The 20,864-nt window shown below is 35.8% G+C and overlaps 1 protein-coding gene across 7 annotated transcripts in view; it reads left to right on the forward strand.

Annotated features, from left to right (window-relative positions):
* Positions 1–20,864, forward strand: part of RNF170 (ring finger protein 170) — a 58,738-nt gene that overhangs the window by 35,224 nt on the left and 2,650 nt on the right. For all 7 annotated transcript variants that reach the window (XM_027865558.1, XM_027865562.1, XM_027865563.1 and 4 more), the window contains exons 5-6: positions 9,172–9,245; positions 16,501–16,611. In XM_027865558.1, the coding sequence (XP_027721359.1) occupies positions 9,172–9,245; positions 16,501–16,611 (185 nt within the window). The remainder of the gene's footprint in view (positions 1–9,171; positions 9,246–16,500; positions 16,612–20,864) is intronic.

The raw sequence follows: 20,864 nt of genomic DNA on the forward strand, positions 1-20,864 counted from the left end.
CCATAAAATGTAAGCTGCTTGACGACAGATTCTATTATTTTGTCTTTGTATTCCCAACACATAGTAGCTACTTAGTAAATGCTTGTTCATTAATTGATTAATGTACACTATACACCACATATACAGAAAGAAGAAATAGATGAGGAGTTTGGAAAAGAGATCAGAAGCTTGGATTGAGGAATTTCAGTTGCTCAGACATGTGCAAAAACTTTTGGCCTAAAGCAAAATGATTAATAAATTCTTGACTTACCTCAATGATAGTTTCATCCAGGAAAAGATGGGGAAATTTTAACTTTCATGGAAGAACTGGTTGCTGGAATGGGAACCACAGGGAGATGTTACCATTCTCTTTTAAAGTCTGTGACATAGGAGAGGAAAGCTGAAAATAGTTTGACATATACCTGGGATTTGGGGAGAACAAATTTCAAAAAGTTTGGAAGAAGAATAGATACCATCCCATAAATTAGGATCTTTAGTTAAGTCAAGTCAAAAAGTATTTATTATACCTCACACCTATCAGATTGGCTAATATGACAGAAAAGGAAAATGATAATGTTGGAGGGGATTTGGAAAAATTAGGACACTAATGCACTATTGGGAGAGTTGTGAACTGATCTAACTATTCTGGAGATCAATTTGGAACTATGCCCAAAGAACTATAAAAGTATACATATCCTTTGATCCAGCAATACCATTACTAGGTCTGTATCCTAAAGAGATCAGAGAAAAAGGAAAAGGACCTATATGTACAAAAATATTGAAAGCAGCTCTTTTTGTGTTGGCAAAGAATTGGAAATTGAGGGGATGCCCATCAATTGGAGAATGGTTGAACAAGTTGTGGTATGTGATTGTGATGGAATACTGTTATGCTATAAGAAGTGACAAGCAGGATGCTTTCAGGAAAGACTTATATGAACTGATGCAAAGTGAAGTGAGCACAACCAAGAGAACATTGTACGCAATAACAGCAGTATTGTACAATGGTTAACTGAAGGACTTAAGCAGTAGTGATCCAAGACAACTCTGAAAGGCTTTTGAGGAAAAAATGCCATCCAGCTCCAGAGAATGAACTGATTAAGTCTGAATGCAGATTGAAGAAAAATTTTTTAAACTTTTATTATTTTTCTTCTTTTTTTTTTTTTGGAGGGGGCGGTTTGTGGCTTCTTTCACAACATGGCTAATATGGAAATATGTTTTGTATGAATGCACATGTATAATCTATATCAAATTGCTTACCTTCTCAAGAGGTGGGGAAGTAGAGAATTTGGAGCTCAAATTTTGTAAAAATGGATGCCATTTAACTAGGCAAAAATAAAATATATAATAAAAATATTTTCAAAAAGCAAGTATTTATTAAATGCCTGCCAGGCTTTGTGCTAAGTTCTGGAGTTATAAGGAAAGGCAAAAGACGGGCCTTGCTCTCAAGGAGTTTATAGTCTAAACGAGGGAGGAGGAACAACATGCAAATAACTATGTACAAACAAGATGATTACAGGATAAATTCAAGCTAGTTTTAAAGGGAAGGAATGAACAATTAAGGAGAAATAGGAAAGACTTCTTGTAAAAGGAGGAGGTACCACATATGCTGCCCAGAATGCAAATTTTGGAATTAAAGGACCTGAATTTGAATCCTGGCTCTGCTACTTTTTGTCTGTGTGACGACAGGTAAGTTGCTTAACCTCTCTGAGCTTCAGTTTCCTCATCTATAAAATGAAGGTGTGGGACTAGATGACCTTTAAGATTCTTTCTTTTTTTCCTTTTTTAAAAAAATTTCATTCTAACTTATGTCCTTATGTTAATCATTTTTATATCATATTTTATTATCCAATATCTATATTCCTCATGGAATTAAAACTTTTGAGGTACCTATTTTGGGTTCCTTCTTCTAAAACTATTTCTTTGCCTTGTAGACCTTGCTCCCTGGCCCTCTTTTATTCTGTTGTCTCTCACTCTTAAAAATAACAATTTCTGGAGTAAGTGATAGAGAGGATGTTGTTCTACATGTAGGAATCTTCCTATGTCTCTTTTTATTTTGTTGTTTTTGGTTGCTTTTTTAGTTTATCCTTGTATTTCTGTTGTTGGGGTATTTTGAGACACAAGTAATTTCTTCGGCTGTTTTTCTTTGTAGGAATGTTTTAATGCTTCTTTTTTTATTGAATGTCTATCTTTTTTCATTTATGGGTAGGCTCAGATTTGCAGAGTAGGTCATCTTGGATTGCATCTTGAGCTCCTTTGCCTTTCAGAACACGTTATTCCATTCTCTCATACTTTTTTCTCATGAGTACAGAATAGTCTTGTGTTATTTGAACTTTCTTTCCTTTACATTTTAAAGTCTTTCTCCTGGTTACTTACTGGTTTTGTTGTTTGTCAGTAGACTAGTTAAATGTAACCACTATGAGTCTTGAAGTTTTCAACATGAGAGGTTTTTGGTTTTTTCTCTGGAGGTGATCTTTGCATTCTTTTGATTGACGCTGTCTTCCGTGTTCAGAATTTCTGGACAATTTTCATGTATTATTTCTTGCATTATGGTTCTTGACTTGTGTTTTTCTGGGAGCCCTATAATCCTTGAGTTTTTTCTACACAACCTGTCTTTGAGAATGATATGTTTTGCTTGTTTGGAGAGTATGTTTTCTTTTAATATTACTGCTTTTTGTTTTCTCTTCTTCCAGATGGCCCTTCACTTCTGTGTATTTGCATTACCAATTAGTTATCCTCTCTTTTGTTTCTTTGGTCAGGCTTTCCACTGTAAATTCAAATTTTTCTATTCTGCCAATTATTTCTGCTATACAGGCTATAAATTTGCTTTCATAATTCTTATTTCTCTTTTAAAGCAGGAACATCCTAATGGGGTTCCATTCTCCTTGAGAATGCTTCATCAGGTGTTGACTCATTTTTCTTTGCCTTATAATACCTGTTCATAGATGTTTGAACTCTTTTTTTTTCCTGATCTGGAGGCCATATTTCCCTTTGCTATTAACATCTTCCCAGTTCGTTTATCTGTTTATAGTCATCATCTTTAATTGAATTCTCTTCCTCCCTAAATCTTTGGTAATTTCATCCTTTTTTCCCCCTTCCTTTTCCTCTTTTGCTCACATTCTGACTTCCTCTCCATTGATTATAGTTTCCCTGAAGGCTAGTTCTCAAAGAGTCTCAGCTTCCTCCCACTCTGGGCAATTCACAGTTCACCATCCTAGGACTCTACCCATGTAACTTATTGGGGGGGGAGGGGGACAAAATTGGCCTGAACTGGATGCTGGGCACTTTCCATCAGGTTTAGTGTAGTACCCACAGTCATACACATGTCTTATCCACATTCTCTCTGTTTCTCAGTTTTCAGGCCAAGCTTAGCTATAATACAGAGCATTGCCACATAGCTATTGCAGCCTGCACAAATTTCTTCTGTGTATCTCAATGGCACTGAGAGGAGAGGGGAACAGGCGGGGTGGGGGTGGGGGTAGACAGGGTAGAGTTGAACTCTGTTGCAAGCTCATGGGATGGCTTTTGCAACCTTGCTTCTGGGAGTGTGGTAGGGGAGGAGGTGCTGAGTGAGGCCATTAGAGGTTAGAGATTAGCATTTTCCTTTTTTAGTTCATTGAGTTTTAACCTTGTTTGGGTTCTTGATGTCCTGAATTGTAGGAATATTGCTTTATGTCTTTTGCATAATGCCTATTTTGGAGTAATCTGAGACACTGTAAGGATCAGAGACAATGTCTAGTCTTCAATTTTGTTGGTCATTGTCCTGAAACTTCTGCAATTCCCTTCAGTCTAGTTAAAAAAAAATTCAATCACACATCCAACCAAAAAGTATATGTCCTGTCATTATGTTGTAAGCCCCTTGAGGGCAGAAATATTGTCTTTTTTTTTTTAAGTTTATCTCTTAGATATAGCACAGTGCCTGCATATAATAGTTTTTAAATAGATGTTTATTGAATTGGAAGGAGCCAATCATGAAGGAGATAATGAAGATGCATAAAAGTAAGGAAAATGGTTGCCAAAGCAAAGTATTGAGAAAATTGGAGAGGATGGGATCAGTTTCACACAAGAGAAAGGCTTTAGGGATGCCTCTTCCCCTTAAAAGGAGTCATATGAGCAATGATGTTAAGTTTTGAGGTGGGAAATTGAAGGGACCTTTTGTTGGATGGCCTCAATCATCTCAGTGAAGGAGGCTGTCGTCAGTTTTAAATGTGAGGACTTGGCAGTATGGCTAGAGGCTTTAGTAGAGAGAGAAATTTGGAGCAGTTATGGGGAATAAGAAAGGGATTTAAGAGATGAGTAGGAGAATTTCAGAAGAATAGTGGAGGCTGAAGTCATTACACACCATACATTTTTGTTGGATGAAATCAGCTCAGGTTTGTAATTTTTCTATAGATCAGCTTAACTACTGAGTAGCAGGAAGGCAGAAACTGGATGGTAAGGTGACACTTGGTTGAAAGTTACTAGATCAATTTCTCATGCTTTGGCTATTTTATTGTTTATGTAGTTTATTTTTCTTTGATTATATTTTATTCCATTTTAATCTAACATCTTATTGATCTGATCATCTTATCTGATACCACATTCAACAGTTTGCAGTGATAGTCCCTCACCTCTCCAAAAAAGAATGATCCTTTTTCTCCTCTGGTCCCAAGACTGGTCATTTCAGTTACAGAGTTCAGCTTAATTTTAGTGTTCTTTTCCTTTACACTGTTATATTCATTTTGCATATTAGTTCTCCTTACTTTACTCAGCATCAATTCATGTAGATCTTCCCAGTTTCTCAGAATTTCTCACTCCTATAATCCATTATATTCACATATCTTAGTTTGTTTAGCCACTACCCAATTGTGATACTCATCCACTTTGTAATTTTTGGATATCATAGAAAATGTTGTTATGAATGTTTTAGTATATATAAGATTTTTTTTGACTTTTATATCTTGGAGTTTATGCCCAGAAGTGGGATTTCTGGGCCCAAAACAACTATAAAATGCATAAAATGCCTGGAAGTCAACCTGCCATGATATACTCAAGAATTCTATAATACAGTTACAAAATAGGAAGTTTGATATAGTGGATAGGGCTCTGGACTGGAATCTAGAAGACCTGGGTTCTTATTCTGCATCATATACTTATTAGCTGTGTAACCCTGGGTAAGTCACTTAACCTTTCTATGCATAATTTTCTTCATCTTTAAAGTAAGGGTGTTGGAGTATCTGAGCTCCCTTTTAGCTCTGAGTCTCATCTATGACTACCAATATGAAGACATTCATTTGGAAGGATAGTTATTGCTTGTGATTGGGCAGCCCCGATATAATAAAAATGATGATACTAACTAAATTAATTTGAAGATTTTTAGTGCTACAGTAAGCATACTATCCAAGAGGTTACTTCATAAAACTGAACTAAATAAAATAATAAGTTCATTTGGAGGCACAGAAATCTCCTGAATTATAAAGGAATACTGGGGACAAGTACTAAGGAAGGGGCAAGGGGAGGATGGAGGAGTGGAGACTAGCTCTTTCAGACCTCAACCTGTGTTATAAAGCAGGAATCAGCAAAATATTTGGCTCTGGTTTAAAAATAGAAAAGTAACCTAGTGGTACAGACCAAGAATCTAAGCAAGAATCAGAAACAATTTAATTCCAGGGCAGCCCAGTATTCAATAAACCTAGGAACAGAAACTATTGGGGGAAGGAATGATTCTCTTTAATAGGAACTCCTGGGAAAATTGCAATGTATTTCTTCAGAAAGTAGGTCAGACCAAGCATTGTATACCATATACCACAAAAAATTTCAAAGAGATACAAGACCACAAGCCATACAAGATATAAAAGACCACATTATAAAAAAAGAATTAAAGGAGTATATTAGAAAATACCTTTCACAGCCAGGGTGGGAACAAAGTTCTTAACCAATCAGGAGATCATGAAATCCCAGATTTACAACTGAAAGGAATCTTAGAGGTGGTCTAGTACCAACTCCTTTGTTTTATACAGATGAAGAGCTAAGCTCAGAAAAGCTAAATGAGTTGGTCTAGCGTCACATGTATAGGAAATGTTGGAACCATGGTTCAAACACAGGTCTTCTGACTCCAAATCTAGCATTCTCTCCACTGTACCACAGGTTAGAGAACATTGTGGCAAACAAAATACACAGATTCAATTAAGTTTATCAGTCTGTCAGTATTCATTAAATATCTACTGTGTGCAAGGCACCAATGATAAACACTGAGCATTCAGAAATAAAAATGCAACAGTCGTCCTCAGGGGCTTACATTCTATTGGAAGAAACAACATGTACATAAATATACAAAATTTGTATTTATGAAAAAATAAAGTAAAGGGGGGGCACTAGCACTTGGTGGGAACTGGGAAAGCCTTCGTGCAGAAGGTGTCTCTTGTGGAAACAAGGGATTCTAAGAGTCAGAGATGAAATTTTGCAGAAACACAATTATTTTGCCTGGGATAAGAAAGAGAACTATCATTTGGGGAAAAAAATCTGCATCAGTTGTCTCTGATAAAAGTTTTATGTCAGAAATATACAGGAAATAACATAAAGAGACCATGGGACATTCTATAATGTTAGTGGTCCAAAGATATGAACAGTTTTTTAGGGAATAATTGTAAGCTAGTGTGTGAAAGACTGCTCCCAAATCAAACAAAGGCCACATTAAAATAACTCAAGGTTTGACCTTATACTTACCAAATTGGCAAGATGTAAAAAGAAAGAAATAACCAATTTTGGAGAAGCTGTGAGAGGATTGGCATACTACATTAGTAGTGTGGTGGTGAATTGTAAATTGATTCGACCATTCTGGAAAAAAAACCATTTGAGACTTGAGATAATTAAACTGTATACAAGTATTTTCAAGAAGTAAATGGGAAGAACTTAAAATACATCCACTTCAGGGGCTAATTCAGGATGTTAAACTAATTGCAGGGCTCACTTTATACTCTGTATACAGCCTCTCTCCCAGCATCCATCCCTCTTCTGTCCCTCAGCATGTACAATATAAGTACGTGCTCAATAAATGCTGGTTTAGAGTTGTGTAAGTGGCTTTATTTTCTCAGGTCTCAAAGCAATAGGAAATGTTTTTTGATCTGAAGAATTGTGCTTATAGCTTTCTTTTAAAAATTTTTAAATTTTAAATTCAATAGTCCTTAAATATAAACCTTTCAAATACACAGAAACAAACAAGAAGATTGTACATAAAATCAACTTTCACTATTTAGTGTAACAGACATAATTAAAGTGACTCTAATAAAGTAATGTAGTCTCATTTTTACCATCCTCTATTTTCTTCTTGTTTGTGCCTGTATTCCATAATCTATTACTATAATTATTATTATTATTATTTACAATATAATGGAGGAGACAAAATGCGAATAAATATATATAAGACAAGCTATATACAGGATAAATAGGAAATAATTAACCAAGAAAAGCAACTAGAATTAAGAGGGGTAAGGGAAAGCTTCCTGTAGAAAGAGTAGGATTTTAGTTGGGACATAAAGGAAGCCAGGGAGATCAGTAGTTGGAGCTGAGAAGGGAGAACATTCCAGGCAATGACAGCCAGCCAGAGAAAGTGCCCAGAGCCAAGAGATGGAATGTCTTGTTTGTGGCACAGCCAAGAGGCCAGTGTCACTAGATCAAAGAGTGTGTGTTGGGATGTAAGATGTAAGAAGGCTGGAAAGGTAGGAGGGGGCTAGGTCATGAAATGCTTTAAATACTAACTAGAGCATTTTGTATTTGATCCTGGAGACAGTAGGAAGCCACTGGAGTTTATTGTAGGAGGGAGACATGATGGGACCTGTACTTTAGAAAAATCACTTTAGTAGCTGAATGCAGAATGGATTGGAGTGGGGAGAGACTTGAGGCAGGCAGACCCACCAACAGGCTATCGCAGTAGTCCAGACATGAGATGATGAAGACCTGTACTAGAATGGTGGCAGTGTCAGAGGAGGGAAGGGGGAGTACTCAAGATGTTGCAAAGGTGAAATCAACAGACCTTGGGAATAGATTGGATAGGAGGGTGAGGGAATTGACAGATAATGAGGTGTCTAAAATTATTTCTAGGTTGTGAGTCTGAGGGCGATTGGGAGGATGGTATTGCCCTCTAAGGAAATAAGAAAGGTGGGGAGGGGACTGAGGGTGGGGTTTGGGGGGAAAGATAATGAGTTCCATTTTAGACATATTGAGTTTAAGATTGTCTACTAGATAATTTGAGATGTCTGAAACACAGATGGAGATGCAAAATTGGAGGTCAGCAGAAAATTTGAGACAAGATAGGTAGATATGAGAATCAGTATAGAGGTGGTAATTATATCTATAATTATATTTCTTTCATGTTATAATATTTTATACTTAGGTGTAAAACATTTGAATTAAGTTACTCAAAATATTCAACCTTATAAAATTTCCCCAACAACTGTCATTTTGCAATAATATTGTTAATAAAGGTTAAATGAAATCAATTACAATTTTGCAGAAACCTATTTTAACATCATTTGACGGATTAATCTTTCCCCTGGTAATGTCATTTTACTTGATTGTAGTGTTTTCATGGAACCAGTATGAATGTTAGAGTATCTGTAGCCTATATATAACCTAATCAGTAATTTAAATGAAAAAAATTTAAATATTAATTGTTGCTTAATTTGCATGTTTACTTGATTATCCATGTTTAGAATAACTTTTAAGTTAATTGCTAAATTTTTTGGCTGTAATAATATATATGTTTATATAGTAAGCTGGTTATCAGAGCTAGAACCAGGATGGTACCACAACGTTTTTTTCTCAAAGATATTGAAATCTAAGGCATGCTCTTCCTTCCAAGTGGTGGACAATTAGACTATCCCATACAGTGAATTATTGCTTCCATTGCCTTGCCCATCACTAGAACATGACCTCATATGCTACTTTCCTCCACTGCCACATCCTCCCTGAATGACTTATGGGCCAAGCTGCCCCTCCTAGTATGACTACACCCACATGGGATAGATTGTCTTCTGTGGCCCCATCTCTCTCCTCCATCCCCTTCCCCTCGCTCTATTGCTTCATCTGAATTTGCCCAGAGCACAAGAATTTCTAGTTACAATTCTGTTGATCATATAAAAATACATCAAATTTGAAACTGTCTCATCAAATAATAAACTTTCACCCACCTGTCATTGTTTTTTTTTTTTTAACCAGGTACCTGCATTATTGCATATTGGCGATATGGTTCATGGCTTGGGGCCATTAGTTGTCCAATCTGCAGACAAACGGTAACGTGTTGAGTCCATGAAATATTTTTAATGTTAGTTTAATTTTCAAATACATTTATTTTTGGCAGCCAAATTAACCAGTTATTTTTTATTTCATTAGCAGAACTAAATTTGTCTAGTGCTTTTTATTTTGCATTTTTATTCAAGAATCAAAACTAAATACATAATCTTAATAAAACTGAATTATCCTTGAAGTCACCAAAGAAGTTAGAAGTCATTGTTGCATTATCAAAAAGAAGTTTCTTATCAGGCTTAAGCATTTATATGTACACTTATAGTGTAGTGTATATGTACATATGTGTATATGTATAGTGTAGTGTATAGTGTATATGTACACTTATAGTGTAGTAAGTGTACTACAAACTACCTGATATGAAAAGATTACTTTTTTCCTAGTTTACTCTATAATGTGGATAGGAGACAGAGTCGGAATAGCTCAAAATGACAGACAAACAAAAAAAAATGTTCTATTTTGTGACCATATTGCACTATCCAAAATAAATTGAAATTTGCATATGTCCATTGTTTTAAATTGGTATTTGTTTGTGTAAAGGAAACACAAGTGAGGAAAGTGGCTCACTAAACATCTGCAACTTAAACTATCATGATTGAAATGTCAGCATGGATAAGAAAACTTTAACTAGGAGAGAGGACAGGTTTAAAAGGCTTAAAGTGGGGGGGGTGATTGCATTATGATTGTCACCTCATTCTTCTCATCTTTTTGATGGGGTTTAGATATTTTATTGAATAGGGCACAAGAGGATAAAATAACTGCTTTTTTAATTGAACAAAAGTATTAGCATATGAACTCATCTTTTGTAGGTTCACTGAGAAATAATGAGTACAACTTCAACAGCACACAAAGAGACACTATGTACCTCATTCTGTTTCTCAAATGATTTTGGTTTTCTAAGCTAGATCTCCATACCTTTGAGTTTTCATGTAGCTTAGAGATTATGAATATTTGGGATGGTGACATCTGTTAATCATTTTGTTCTTATTATGAATCACCCATGTTATGTCTAGTTATTGTATGTGACAGTTTGGTCTGGTGCAGTTTATTGGTTGGGTTCTCTAAGATATTTTGAGGTCCATATTTATTGTAATGTGGGGAAATGTCATTTTAGTCCTTGAAAGATTGAGCTTCTGATATATAATCAGAATAGCCACCAAGTTCTATCTTGAGAGGTATTCAGTAGGTGCTAAATTTGTACAGCTTGCAGTAATAGTAGTAGCACCTGACATTTATATAGTGCTTTAAGGCTTACAACCTTATACTTACAACTTATACTTTATATTTGATCTCATTAATGACCTTTTAGAAATTTGACAAAGTGGTGATGAAATATTTATGATGGGATGCAAAGCAAATTAACACAAAGGAAAAGCACTATAAACATGTGCTAGAGGCCACCAGAACTGAAAGAGATAAATTCTAGCATTTGAGTTCCATGACACCAAGGATTACTTTTTATATACACCTAATGAGGTAATGTAGTGAAAATGCTTTATAAATTGTAAAGTATTCATATTAATGAGCCAAGGATGTGATATAATATTTTAAAAGCTAACATAATTTTTGGCAGCATGTTCGGCCACATTAGACAATTAATTAGACATCAGACAAGCCAGAAAACTGCAGCTCCCAAGAAAGAAAGGCTTTGAGGAAGAGCACAAAGACAGTGATGATGACAGCAATGATGATAGGCAGGAAAAGAACCCTGAGGCTCCCAAACTCTCCAAGAAGAAATTGCAGAGGATGAACAGTTTTACTGTGGCTGAACTGAAACAGCTGGTGGCCTGGCCAGATGTGGTAGAGATCTATGATGTGATAGCCCAGGACCCCAAGCTTTTGGTGCACCTGAAGACCACAAGGAACTCAATTCCAGTGACAGGCCACTGGTGCTTTAAATACAAATACCTGCAGGGCAAGCAGGGGATTGAGAAGCCACTTTTTGAATTGCTAGACTTTATCAGATGGACAGGAATTCAGGAGATGCTCTTCAGGAGAAGGAAGAACAGAAGATCATGAAGTCAAAAATTTGTGAGAAGGTTCTACTCAAGATGGGGAAGATTGACATTGACTACCAGAAACTACATGATGCCTTCTTCAAGTGGCAGACCAAGCCGAAGCTGACAATTCACAAGGACCTTTACGATGAAGGGAAAGAGTCTGAGACTCAGTTGAAGAAGAAGTAGCCAGGAGATTTGTCTGATGAGTTGAGGATTTCATTGAGGATGCCAGTTAGACTAACTACCCACAAAGTTCTTCCCCTGTGGCTGATTGCTATGCAGCGATATGAACCTCCTTCTTCCTACCCCACCTTGAAGATCCGGACTGACTTCTCGCATTCTTGAGAGCTGATCCTTTGGTGACTATGCTCAGGAGGAGGAGTAGAAGGAGGAGGAAGAGAGTGATGAAGATAAACCTGATGAAACAGGCTTCATTACCTCTGCGGACAGTGGTCTCATAATCTCTGTGGTCTTTTTGTCAGTTCCACTTGGGATGGAGACACCTGAACTTATTGAACTAAGAAAAAATAATGAAGAGGCTATGCATAATAGTGAGACACCCCAGCTATTCACTGTGCTGCCTGAGAAGAGAATGGCCACCATGGGAGATGCCATGATGAGTTCCACCCATATTTATGACGTGTCTATAGTGATGAGCCAGATCTCTCACAATTCCAAAGACTCTCCTTCAATTCCATGTTCTTATTTCAGATATGTTTTCTAAATAAATCTCTTCCCTCCCAGGGAAAGGATGAATAGAAAATAGTAATAATAATTATTATTATACCTTTAAACTAACTCAGAGGGAAAGCAAAATTCCTGAGTACAACTCAAGTGCATGAAAAGATGGCTTTAGGTAGATGCATACTCAGTTATAAAAGTCAATTATACTGTAGAATTAATACAGTAGAAACTAGAGGTAATGTTAATTTTAATCTTTTCACTTCCAAGCTAAGTATTCCCTTGAGGGAGACATGCCTATTTAAATGACATCAGATTTGGGGTGAGGTTTGGTACTATACTGAAAACATCACAGAGGTGGTGCTCAAAGTGAAGCTTCAATGGAGATGGGTTCTGATGAAGAAATCTCTGCTGTCTCTACTAGAACAAGAATGTCTCATACCTGGCTAAGAAATAGAGTGGTGGATCAGTGGAATAGGTTACGTACACACAACACAATAGTAAGTGACTGTAGTAATCTATTGTTTGATAAACCCGAAGACTCCAGCTTCTGGGATAAGAACTCACTATTTGACAAAAACTGCTGAGAAAACTGGAAAATAGTATGGCAGAAACTAAGCAAAGATCAACATCTCATACCCTATACCAAGATCAAGTCAAAATGTGTACATGATTTAGGCATAAGGGATAATACCATAAGTAAGTTAGGAAAGCAAGGAATAATTTACCTGTCAGTTCTATGGAGAAAGGAAGAATTTAGCACCAAACAAGAGACAGAGAACATTATGAAATGCAAAATGGATAATTTTGATTACATTAAATTAAAAAGGTTTTGCACAAACAAAATCAAAGCAATTAAGATTACAAGGAAACCAGAAAGCTGGGAAACAATTTTTACAGCCAGTATTTCTGATAAAGGCCTCATTTCTCGAATATATAGAGAACTGAGTCAATTTTATAATAATACAAGTCATTCCCCAAATGATAAATGGTCAAAGGATATGAACAGGAAGTTTTCAGATGAAGAAATTAAATCTATATTTTTAACAAATGTTCTAAATCACTATTGATTAGAGAAATGCAAATTAAAACAACTCTGAGGTACCACCTCACACCTAGCAGATTGGCCAATATGACAGAAAAGGAAAATGATAAATGATGGAGAAGATGTGGGAAAATTGAAACACTAATGCATTGTTGGTGGAGTTGTGAAGTGATCCAACCATTCTGGAGAGCAATTTGGAACTATATCCAAAAAGCTATAAAACTGTGCATACCCTTTGATCCAGCAATAGCATTACGAGGTCTGTATCCCAAAAAGATCATTAAAAAGAGAAAAGGACCCACATGTACAACAGTATTAATAGCATTTCTTTTTGTGGTGGCAAAGAATTGGAAATTGGGGGGATACCCATCAATTGGGGAATGGCTGACCAAATTGTGGTATATGATTATAATAGAATATTATTGTGCTATAAGAAATGACAAGCAGGATGGTTTCAGAAAAACCTGGAAAGACTTACATGAACTGTTGCTGAGTGAAGTGAGCAGAACCAAGAGAACACTGTACCCAGTAACAGCAACATAGTGCGATGATCAACTATGATAAACTTAGCTCTTCTCAGCAATACAATGATCTAAGACACTTCCAAAAGACCCATGATGGAATATGCTAGCCAAATCCAAGAAAGAACTATGGAGTCTGAATACAGAGCATAGCATGCTATTTTCACTTTTTTCTTTCTCATGACTTTTCCCTTTAGTTCTGATTCTTCTTTCACAACATGACTAATGTGGAAATATGTTTAACTGATTTTACATCTATAACCTATATCAGATTGCTTGCTGTCTTGGGGAGGTGGAAAGGAAGGGAGGAAGAAAAATTTGGAACTCAAAATTTTACATAAATGAATGTTACATGTAACTGGAAAAAAAATACTATTGATGAAAAAAAAAATCTCTCGTACCGTATCTCTTAACAAGTAGTCATCTAGGCCCTGCTTGGAATCCAGATATGAGGAGCTCATTGCTTCCAAAGGCAGCACATTTAACTTTCAAACAGATCTAATTGCAAAAAAGTTTTTCCTTATATTAAGCCTAAATCTTCTGTAGCTTATATACATTAATCCTAACATTTTACCCTTTGGAACTCAGCAAAAAAGTTTAATCTCTCTCTTAACGATGGCCTTTGAATATTGTGGAAGACAGCCTTTATGTTCCCCATAAGTCCCTTCTTCAAGATAAAAAGTCTTCATTTCCTTCAGCTCATCCTTAGATGGTGTGGTCTAAATGGTCTTTATTATCCTAGTTGTCTTCCTGTGGCTACTTTCTACCTTATCAGTCAGTGTATTTCTTAAATGCTGGCTTTTGAAACTGAATGTATTCTGTCCCTGGCTGTTGTAGATACTGTGTATGTTTCCATTTATGTATAGTCCATGTTAGCTGTTTTGGTGGCGATGTCTTAGAGCTTGCAGTCTAGAGACCAGGTACTTTTCATATGAACTATTGTCTAGCCACGTTTCACTCATTTTGTACTTGTTGAGTTGATTTTTCACAGACCAGACTTAATATAGTTGTTGTTGTTGTTGTTGTTTGTTCTTTGTTTTTGAAGATGACCATTGACATCACAGGTGATGTCTTAGCTTGGGAAAGTAAGGCAGAGTTGCACAAAGTCATCAGCCTCACTCTCTCCTCTCTTCCTGAGTCATCGAAGTCCAGTGGCAGGACAAAAGTCAAGATGACTAGCGATGACCTGGGATGCAGTGGATGACCTTGGCATCTTTGATGTCTGACCAAGCTCTAAGTGCTCCACAGGCCTACTTAAGCCACCTTCATGGCTGTTGGAACAATTTTTTCTCATCCACCCATTCTGCTGGGAAAAGTCTTCATATGTTTGGGGTAGACATCCCTCTAATTCACCGACAGGTTTGAGGCCTGTCAGTTACCTTCAGCCTGGTTTAGCACATCTGCCAAGACAGTGTGGTGTTGCCACTGCACATACTACAGCTTTTTGGAGCCACAAGTGAGAGTTGGGTGAATTAGGTTGATACCAAAAGTGCATGAGCAGCTCTGAAAAGGGCTTGGCAAGCCCTCACACCAAAGGTTAGTCCTGCTGGAATACCCCATACGTGCCGGATAGTAGTAAAATTTTATTAAAATCATTCAATTCCTAAGAAAGACATGAAATAACAAGAAGCTAAACTGAAACAGGCTCTTCATCAAAATTATATAAAATTATATTATTGGCTGAAGCTTTTAACTCTCTTAAGTGCTTAAAAACTAAGTGTAAACTATAGACATCACTCACTGTTATCATTGATTTCCAACAAGGATAAATTTTATTGAATTGTTTTAAATTTACATAAGAGCCCCATATAGCAGTATTGGCTGACATTTTCTATCCAGATGATGGACTGAACCACACATTTAATTTATGGCATCTCTTGATGCCAATTAAGTGCCATATTTTGTCAGTTCTTTGAAGGTTATCATGGAACAGACAAAAAATGCTGTACAGCTGACTGGAAACTTGCTTCCTCTAGTCAGTAATTTCCTAATGAATACTCATCAAAAAGGCACTTGATTTATTATATAGCAAGTTTGCTATTTTTCATTTAAAACAAAATTTCTGCTTCTTCTATCTTTATCCTGGCTTCCTCCTTTCTCTCATATCATATTGACTCCTTTTTCCTTCATTTTCATTCTCCTTTATTATCTCCTGCTTTACCTGACTTTCAGACACAGTGGAAAATGACAATAGGATGTTGTGCTGCCTTTTGGCCCACTTATTAGTTGAAAGGCCTGCAAAAGACTCCCTCCCCTTCTCCATGGCTAGCCAGATTTCAGCTCCTAGTATTTTGCATGTTGTCCTAGAACCATCATCATTTGTTTGGAACTAGAATACATTTCTTAATACTCATAGGGGTAGATTGTCTTTAGCAGTCCTTCCTCTTTCCCCTCATGAATGATTAAGAGTTAATGGCATTAAGTTAATATATTTAAATGACAATAGTTAGACTAGGCACCTTTGCAGTACAAATAAGAACTTATCAATGTCTTAAGTATTAGTGACTTGAAGGTCTTAATGGAAATCAAAATCCCAGATAATACAGATATTACTTTCATTTATTTATTCCTCAAAATAATCACATTTTGGTGCCATTTTGTATCTTATGTTTTCCTATCATTCCTGTATCACCCAATATCCCCAGGTCAAAAAATAGCTGTTATATTAGTTTCTCATGGTAACAAAAAAAATTAGAACTAGAGAGTGGGTATATTCAGTGTTTATATAGGCATTTAAATAATTGTAAATAAATGAGCACTGTATTTGATTATCCAGTTTTTTTTCTTCCAATTTTGCTTTCATTAAAAGAAATAAACAGGACTCAAATTAAGCATTTCTTATTCTGATGAATAAAGGCAACATGCACAGATGAACACTATTTTATTATTTTATTATGAACTATTATGTTATTGAAAAATTCAGCAATTTATCATTTATATCCCTGAAGAGTTGCAGGAGTAATAAAAATGACTTTTTTTGTTTGTTTTTATACAGGTTACCTTACTCTTACCAGTTTTTGGTGAAGATAATCAGACTCAGGATGTCTCAGAATTGCATCAAGATATTAATGACTATAATCGAAGATTCTCAGGACAACCCAGATCAGTAAGTAACATCAAGGTGGCAAAATAGTAGTCATTTTGATTCTCTATTTTTGTAAAGCAAAATATTTTAACAAGTGTTCTTTGACTATGGAAGCCTCGCCACCAGTATGTATTAAACAAGCTCTTGGACATTTGCTTCCTCCTTCACTTTGTCAATCGCTGACTCAGTAACCTTACCCAGGAGTTTTCCCAAGGAATAAATTTCTCTTATAAAAAAAAAATTGATTATTTTAATCTTTTAAGTTGGGAGGAAGGGGCTAAATGAAACAAAATAGCAACCCCCAAATCTAATATTGAAACTTTTTTTAAAAGTCTTTATATAATTATTAAGTTTTGTTTGGAGGGCAGTGGTAAAGGAAGAAATAGAGACTAGTAACCACAATTGTAATATTCAAACTTGAGAGAAATAGAGAATTATGTGCACACAGATGTACTAAAAAAAAATGAGAATAAGTTAGAACTTGATAGTTTTGTTCTTAACTATAATGCTACTTAACTATAATGCTCCCAACAATGTCCTTTGGTCAGGTCTCATTCCTATATTTTTTATACATCGATGTAATTATTCCGAAACATTTTGATGATTTTATTTTAGTTGCCCAGAGAAAATGTTGTGGCAAACTAAAATATACTCTCATTTTAGCAGTTTTAGTCTGTTATCTTCAAAAGTTTTATAAATGACTAGAAGAATTTTTACAATTTACTGTAAAATGTGTTATTATCAATAAGCAAGCATCCAGAATATACCAAGATCCATTTTTACAAATCACACATGATCATACCTTGTTCAGTGGTGTCATGCAAATAAAAGCATGTAGGTAGGATTGAGGGAGGCACATACCCTTACAAGTTAAGGCGATGTGTGAGCTCCCTTGTTTAGCTATACTAAGTTTGTTTTGTTCGGTACAAGGGATTTTGGAACTTTCGGAACCATCTTTAATCCAAAAATCTTCCATACCTCACTGATAATAGCTGGCATTTAGGTATTGCTTTAAGATTTTCAGAGCACTTTACAAGTATTATCTTATTTGATCCTCACAATTCACAGCTGTTATTATTATCCCCATTTTACAGATGAGGAAACTGAGGCAGACAGCTTCAATGACTTGTCCAGGGTCACAGGGATAAAATGTGTCTGAGACAGGACTTGAACATTGTCCACCACTGTGTTTTATTAATCTTTGAAAACAATACAGGACAGCCCTTGAAAAGTTTAACATGTCTGAAACACAAGAATTATCATAGATAATTTCCAAAATGATATATACTATGCAGAAAGTGATAGGCTACATGATAGGGATACAAAAGGTGTGGGTATGACACAGATCCTGCTCTCAAGAAGCTTATAAGCTTCAATACAGTTTGAGGGGAAGGATGATATATTGAAAAATAATTATGATACCAGGGAGGATGTGGTAATAGTGACAAACATATAATACTTTAGTGCTTACAAAACACTTTTATCTATATTATATCAAGTGATCCTCCAATCCTGTGAGGCTATTATTATGCCCATTTTACAAATGAAGAAACTGAGGCTAAAAGAGTTTAAGTGACTTTCAGGGTCACAAGGATAATAGCAAATGTCCGAAGTCAGATTTACACTCAGGTCATGCTGTCTCCAAGTCCAGCCTTCTAATCATTGCTCTCCCTTGAGAGGTTGAAGTAGTGTGCAGTGAAAAATAAGAGGAAGGAGAAAGATCATTTTCAGCTGAGGAGGAAGAAGGCAAGGGAAGGCTTCATAAAGGAATTAACTATTAAGTTGGGCCCTGAAGGAAGGAATTTCAGCAGTAGAGCTAAAGATCTAGGGACTTCATTCCAGGAATCCCGGAAGAACTGAACAGAGGCAGGAAAGAGTAAGACAGGAACACAGAGTGGTCCAGTTTACCTGGAATATAAAATACATCAAAGGGAGTAGTATATGATCAGGTTGAAACAAGATTCTGGAGGAAGAGCTCTGAATGCCAGGAATGGGTTTATTCAGTAGGCAGTGGGGAGCTAAAGAAGCTTTAGAATAGAGTTATGTTGTCCAAGTAGTGATTTAGGAAGAGGAGGTTTGAATGGTGAATTGTAGAGGGGATATAGTAGAGGCAGAAAAACCAAAAGAAGTTTATTACATTAGTCCATAAGATAACGGGACTGTAAAAAGACAGGGTAGCTGCGAGAAGGATCAGATAGCTCTGCGATTATAAGCTTGACAGATAGTGGTCATACTGCATTATCAACATTAATTGAGAAGTTATGGGGAGGGACAAAGTTTGGAGAAGAAGGGAATGATGTTTTTTTTTAACTAATTAAGTTTTAAGAAATATTAAGTTTTAGAAATATTGAGCTTGAGTTGCCTGTGGGCATCATCTAGGTGGCAGTATCTAATAGGCAGTTAGAAATATAGTACTATAGTTTTAAGGAAAGTTTAGGGGTACAGATAGAGATTTGGGGAGGTCATTTGCATAAGGGTAGTGACTGAAGTTCTGGGAGTTGATGGAATCACTAAAGGTTATGTATATAGAGAGAGGGAGGACAACCTTAGAGGCCCTCCTGGTTTAAGGGGCAGGAAAACAAATAGGAATGGTGAGAAAAGTATGAGAGAGCTATGCACCAAGAATTCTGTATCACAAAAGACAAAGGTGGAGAGGGTATGAAGAGGATGAGGATAGTCAATAATGTCGGGTAGCAGAAAGTTCAAAGAAGATAAAGACAGTTAACAGATCATTAAATTAAACAATATTAGAGTGAGTGATTCCAATAGAATAGAGGGAACAGAAGCCATATTGTCAGGAATTTAGGAAGTATTGACTACTCTAGGATTTTGGCAGAAGACATAGTATAATAGCTTGAGGGACTAGCCAAGTCAAAGGAAGGATTTTTTTTTAAATAGAGAGTAACTAAGTAAGCTGACAGAAAGGAGAAGGAAAGATTGAAGATGCATGAAAGAGGGTAACTGATGAAGTAAGATCAAGAAGATGGGAAAAGGTGGGATCAAGAGAAGGGGTTGGCGATGGGGGCACAAGTTAGCCATGTCAAGAAGGGCCACATAGAAAGGAGCATAAATTAGGGAAGAATATTAAGCAGTGTAGATGAAGGAAAGTAGCATTTTTGGCACAAAAGAATACTTTTTAATATATTTTGTGGATTGGCAAAATTCTTAGGAAAACAGCAGTATCTAACAAGACTTGTAATTAGCATGTTGTAAGCACTAACAGGAGGTTAAAATTAATAATTCTCTAGCTATATATTTGTTCATTATTTAACTAGAAAATATTTTAAAAGTTATTATTCATACTAATATTAAGTAAAAATAGATGCTTTAGTAATATCTTGTTTACCTAACCACCAAATTACTCAAATTGAACATATAGGAAGTTATATTAAATATAAAACATCTTTCAAAATTGGAAACCTATCAGTTTTTCAATGTCATTTTAAGATTTTGCATTTTACTTGTAAAAAATATAAACTGTATATATTTTACTTCAAATTAATTTTTAAGACAAAATTGCTTTTTAGCTTTTTTGATGATAATCATAATAACCTGGTGACTCATGTTTCCAACTATCCTTATTAAAAATCTTTCATTTCAAATAGTAGTCAAATGACTAGACAGGTCCTGCTCAAAATCAGATAATCACTAGAGTCATTAGTTTACAGCTAATACTTGGGCAAGCAAAACTCTGATTCAAACAGGCACTGCTTTCTTTGCTTTTCAGAGTTGCCAAAGTGGTTCTTACAGGTTTACATCTCAAAAGTGCCATGTAATGAATACATTGTTTTACTTTGCTTATCTCAACTCAGAGGCAACTTGACATTTTGATTTCCAGTAATCTTCAAAATGGGTTGACCCTTTAGTTTCTTTCAAATGTTGTAAATTAGTGAGAGACAGAGAGAGGCATTGTGGCTGAGTAGTAAAGAGCTTTGAATCAGAAAGACCCAGGCTCAAATTTTGCCCTTGCCTTTTAGTAGCCATATAACCATGGACTTAACCTTTCTGAACCTTAGACAACTTTCTAAATCTTCTAAATTATATAATATACTAAATGCAGTCTGCATTGATGGAAGGAGTTCCATGGTAATGAAATTATAGATACTTGGTATCTAAATGTGTAGTTTGTGTGTGTGAGTGTGTGGGTAATATGTATATATACAACATATATGTATGTGGTACCAACAGTATACCTATTTTAAAAGAAGCCAGTAATTAAATAAAGATTGGCTAATTATAAGATACAGTTCATAGATGTGGTAGCAGCAGTATTC

This window comes from Vombatus ursinus, unplaced genomic scaffold, assembly GCF_900497805.2.
Source record: "Vombatus ursinus unplaced genomic scaffold, bare-nosed wombat genome assembly UNPS02014778.1, whole genome shotgun sequence".
Lineage (NCBI taxonomy): Eukaryota > Metazoa > Chordata > Mammalia > Diprotodontia > Vombatidae > Vombatus > Vombatus ursinus.